Source organism: Etheostoma spectabile, chromosome 5, assembly GCF_008692095.1.
Source record: "Etheostoma spectabile isolate EspeVRDwgs_2016 chromosome 5, UIUC_Espe_1.0, whole genome shotgun sequence".
Classification (NCBI taxonomy): domain Eukaryota; kingdom Metazoa; phylum Chordata; class Actinopteri; order Perciformes; family Percidae; genus Etheostoma; species Etheostoma spectabile.
Genome location: NC_045737.1, coordinates 33,567,093 through 33,572,439, shown reverse-complemented (window position 1 = coordinate 33,572,439; position 5,347 = coordinate 33,567,093). Strand labels below are relative to the sequence as shown.

The following is a 5,347-nucleotide window of genomic DNA, read 5'->3' as shown; positions in this document are numbered from 1 at the left end:
CTGCATTAAAGGTGCACTATGAGTTCCTGTAGGGTCACTTCTGTTGACGTTTCAAGTAAATTTCAAACAAAAGAGAGCAAGCTCGCCCCTTCACGTATGTTTCCATAACTGTTGTGACTAACTGTCACTAACCCCACCCCCTACCCCAACCATCTTGTTGGTGATTGGCTGGAGTGGTTTGTTGTATTTTGGTGCCTATCCTGTGCCTCTATTTGTTTGACGTTTACGATCTTTGTGCTGCCTCCCGAGACCGGGATTTTTCAGTGTATTCAGGCTGCTAGCGGATCAAGGAGGGATTCTTACAAATTGTGACAAAAATAAAATCGCGCTGAAACCAAGCAGGAACTCAAAGTGCACCTTTAATGGTTTTTAACGAATGAATGATGAATGATATCTTACGGAAATTTATGGACACAAAAATTATGATATTCTACTAAAATTAAGAGACTGCCGGCTGGGTCACGTGACGCCGGCTGGCAACGAGCTCCATGACGCAGAGCGGCCGTTGCTAGATTTTTAAGCCGCTACAAAGCTTTGTGACCGGGCTACAGACCTCCGTTGTGTCAGCGGTAGTTGGTGGTTTGGTTACCTGAAAATAGGTGACTCTGAGCTGGGTACAAAGCACCACAAGCTGGCGGTCGGATATGTTACGGTTGAATTTAGTCCACAAAATGTGAGCGTTTTGCCATGTTAAAAAGTTAAAATTAGCACCAAAATGTCCAGTTAAGATTAGGAAAAAGATCCTAAGAATTCCAGAGGAACACGCATTTCCTGGGAGAAAGACTTCAGTTTTCCCTGTGAAGCAAACTTTGCTCTCTGGCTTGAAAGTCCTGTATGTTAATGCCCATCCGTCCACGTTCCTACGTGGCCAGCCGCTTTCTCATACAGCGGCCGTCAATGTAGTGGATACAGCCAAAAAAAACAAACATGGAAGGCTTACAAATTGGTTCACAGGCTGAGGTGTTAAATGTGGTTTATTAGAAAAGCACTCATGCAGCATGTGAAACAAGTTAAATAAATTGCATTGCAATGACTAGACATGGATGCAACAAAAGCAGTTCCAGTAGAGGGAGTGAGTATGTGTGGATGCAGGAGGAGAATTTAACCAAAAATGGAATATCACAGAATCAGGATGTGACTTTCTGAACGTCAAGGTAATGCATACATTTTTATGAAAATGTAACCTTGTTGTATGTTAATTTAAACACAGTTTTTTTTTTTGGACTAGAGGGGAACCCTCTGTTCAGCAGCAACATCTCCAATTTCTTCACAGACTATACCAGAAAGTATTTTGAGGAAAAGCTGTTCATGGTGAGGTCAGTGGGTTATCCAGAGAAAAGAAATGTTGCGGTTAAATTTTGTGAATGCATCTTTTTTATGCTGCGAGCAACACAAACAAAATTCTATTCATCTCTACTGTACTGGAGGCAAAAATCTCAGAGATAGGTACAGTACCTCAAATTCAAATGAAACCAAAACTATCAGCAAGTGAAAAATGTGTTTTTGTTATTTGCGTGAGCCAAGTCTTTAAATAGTATAAATATAAATAATAGGCTTAAATAAGAGTGTATCTGAGTCGCTTAAATATTGTTGATATGTACATTATGTAGGTTGCATGAAAACATTCCAGTAGCAAAACTAGGCAAGGACATTTTCAAAGAACACAGAAGTGATAAAAGCCATTTCCAGAATTTAATTTGGGAAAATATTGTGAATTTCACTAAAGGTGGACACAAACATTGTAGCACCGCGGTATGATTAATGCTGAGACGACCCGTTTTTTTCAATTTTTTTTTACACAAAATGTTTCCCAGCTAAACTTCTCTCTTTCTTCGGCTGTCTGTCATGCTCTCCTCTCCCGGTTTCTCCCTCTGGAAGTCGGGAGTTCCCAGCGATCATCCACAAAAGCCTGGGGTTATATTTACTGCATGTAGACACGTGAAGGTCAGATGCGTAAAGTGCTCCTGATGGCTTTGCCAAATGGCAGCTCTCGCCTTCCCCGCCAGACTTCTGCAAGGAGCAAATGTCATTTCCACCATCCGGCATGCATGTATACGCCTCCACAGAAACAGCCACGATGAGAATTCAAAGCAACTTTGGCAGGTGACAAAGAGAGGTCTGTGCTGACATTGCAGGAGTGATAATAAAACAAGTAGGGCGACAGGATCTAACGGCATTGCGTTAGAAGACGGTTTTGCGGCGCAGGCGAAAAACAGAGCAGCAAAGGAGATGCATTCTGAAGCTGGGAGTCGGACTGTAAAGGGACGTCTGAGGCCCTTGAGTCGTGTCCAGTGAATAATTCACGTTGAAAAGTTTTTTCCTCCTTAATTTTCAGTCTGGCAGCTCTTTTCCCCTTCACATAATTTAGGGCTTGTTCCCTGGGAGCAGTGGGCACTAGGTATGAATCACCCGCCGTCCACCGGAGCCTTGCTCAAGAGCATAAACGTCCAACTATCAGCGACGTCTCGCTGTGTGCGTAAATAGCACCTACATAACCACTGTGTTCTCATGGAAACACTGTTAACCCGATAGCTACTTAGAATCCACATAGCCTTGAAATGTGCGGAAAGTTTCCAGAGAAAATGAATTAGTTTGGTTGTTGGTGGGGACTTTTGATATTCTATGTCAGTTTCTTTTTTATTATAAGATAAGATTTTATTTTTATTATCCCAAAGGAAATTTGTCTCGGAAAAAGAGACAATATCTGCTGTTGAAAGAACTCACAACACAGTGCATACATACAGTACATACACACATGCATAAAGTGGGCATCACTCGTAAGTTTATAAGTTGCACAACACATCCCGATAGTCGTCATATTATGTGCAGTAAGGGCAAGCCGCCTTATCAACATGAAATCCAGAAAAGTAAAGTAATCATATCACTCTCATCTCATATGGTAACGAACAGGTGCCGAAAATAATGGTCGACATAGCAGAGTGATGACTATCGCTCACTTGAGCGCCACCTGCCTCCAGACTTGTAAACGTTACGAGATTCCACAGTTCATGCTCACCTGCTGCAAGAGGTGTGTGGTCCATCTGACCTCAGAGGCCCAGGGGTCAAAGGTGAACAACATAAAGCGTGGATATCAGAGAGGTGATATGTTTGACTTTGACCTGTCGGTTAACGACTCAGCAGGACAATCGGACCTGAGCTGCTGCAGCAGGGAGAGCCTGGAGGAGCTGCGTTTAACGTGGAAGAGGCAGCAAACATTTATAACACCCAAAACACTAGGACAGGGGTCTTCAACATTTTTTAGGCCAATATAAAGTTGTATAAAATTGAGTTGCATATTAAACTGGGCCTATAATAACTTTTAGGGTGGCCTAGAGCCTTGACGTATGACTTTTTCTGGTGCATACAATACTGAGCTATTAAAATAATAACTGTTGACATATTCATATATGAATACATCATGTTTCAATGTTAAAATGTGGCACAGTGAATCCTTAAGTTTAACTTTATCCATTGATGGCCATCTTATGTTAATAGTAATTTTTCGGGCTGCAAAGATTAATCGATAAATCAATTAGTTGTTTATTACTATTAAATTAATCAGCAACTATTTTGACAGGTTGATCGGTTAATCGGCTTGTCATTTTTTAAATTGAAAAAAAAAACATTTCTCAGATAGCAGCGCTCAAAATGTTAGTATTTTCTAGTGAACATTAAACTTTCTATGAAATTAAACTGAATTTTGTTGAGCTGTGGACAAAACAAGACAATTGAGGACATCATACATTGGGCTATTGTCGACATTTTTCACCATTTTCTGACAACAACTTATCGATTAATGGAGAAAATAAATACCAGATTAATCATCCATGAAAAGAATAGTTATTTGCAGCCCTATTCATTTTTTTTTATACTGTGAGCACCACAGACTAAATGTCTTCTACCTCCAGCGTGTTGGAGGGGCAACAGAAATCTGAGACAGATATTTCAAAACCTCTCCCAGCGGCTTGGCCTGATCAGAGGTAAGTTAGAAAACATGTTTTTACCATGTTTTTTTTTCTGTAGGGAAAGACAACCCCGATGTGGCTGCAGTTCCTTCTGGCCCCACACAGATCCCAGGTTCCTGAGGACCTCTGTAAGAAGAGTGTGAGTGTTTTCTTACGAGGAATCACATCCTTGTGAAGGGGGAGCCACAGTGAGCAGAGAGGCTCTTCGCATCTCTGTCCATCTCTGACAACTTTTCACACGGGGGAGTGAAGATGACGGAATTTTGAAGCTTCATGGTTTAGCTATGGACTGCAAGTGCAAGTAGTAGTGAAGGCATCTGATATAAGCTCATCTACAGCATGTTCCCATGCACATACACACACGCAGCTGAAGGCTTTAACATCTGAAGTCCAGCTTTGGTTTTTTTACAGCCTCGGCTTGGCCAGCAGGATTCCTGAAACTTATATCACAGAGCTCAGAAGTGGGTGCAACTACCATGTCAAAGACAATCTGTCAGCTTCTCTATTTTGCTTCAATTATTAAATCAGATTGGTATTACTGCTGGCTCCATATGTTAGCGAGGTCATACGATGCTGAATCACAGCAGTAAATATTTCCTTTGTAACTAATCATTGTCCTGCCTGTGAGATTCAACTTTCCTCTGATCTCTGACTGCTTCTTGTTGACTTGTAAATCTATTATTGGGATGTATTTATAGCAGAAGTGGAGGACGTAAGACTCTCACATCAACAACAAGCTGACGGTCTCAGCTCGCTGCACAATAAAGCCTGTCTGTTTTTATCAGCCTCCCAGCGTGACACTAAGTGGTTTCACTCACCAACGCTCTACCCATTTAACAATGTCACGGTATCGGCCACGGCATCACGCAATAGTTATTTAGTTATTTATTACAGCTGCAGGGGTGACGCTGTGTCACCTCTTGTGTGTGTTTCGGGGGTGATGACAACGCAGCACCCTGTCTGCACAATGCCCTCTCTTGAAAGCATCACAACTCACAGACTGCAGCGGCTGTCACCTGCCTCAGTATTCAGATTCACATATTACTGACTATAACCTGTCTTGAACATACTAAGACAGATTCAGAACTGCTATGTTGGCAGGTGGGGAGTATTTTTCATGCAAAAGTTACCCTTGGGAATTGTGTATGTGTAACAATCCCAGGGGGATGTACAGTTTTTTATTTCCTGTGATGTTTGTGATCCTTGCAGTGGATTCACATGTTGCCACATTACTTTTATTCAATCTTATCCTAATGTTTCTTATATATTGTCACCTTTATTCTTTATACTGCCACTTTACCTTTATGTACTTTTGCTTACTGTTTTACACATGTTTACATCCATGTACAGTATATATATATATATATATATATATATATATA

The 5,347-nt window shown here is 41.2% G+C and overlaps 1 protein-coding gene across 1 annotated transcript in view; it reads left to right on the top strand.

The window, feature by feature from the left end:
• Positions 1 to 2,942: 2,942 nt before the first annotated feature.
• LOC116689852 (zona pellucida-like domain-containing protein 1) overlaps positions 2,943 to 5,347 on the top strand; it is an 11,520-nt gene continuing 9,115 nt past the window's right edge. Inside the window, exons 1-2 of the mRNA XM_032516507.1 lie at positions 2,943 to 3,068; positions 4,024 to 4,093. Coding sequence (XP_032372398.1) covers positions 2,943 to 3,068; positions 4,024 to 4,093 — 196 coding nt within the window. The remainder of the gene's footprint in view (positions 3,069 to 4,023; positions 4,094 to 5,347) is intronic.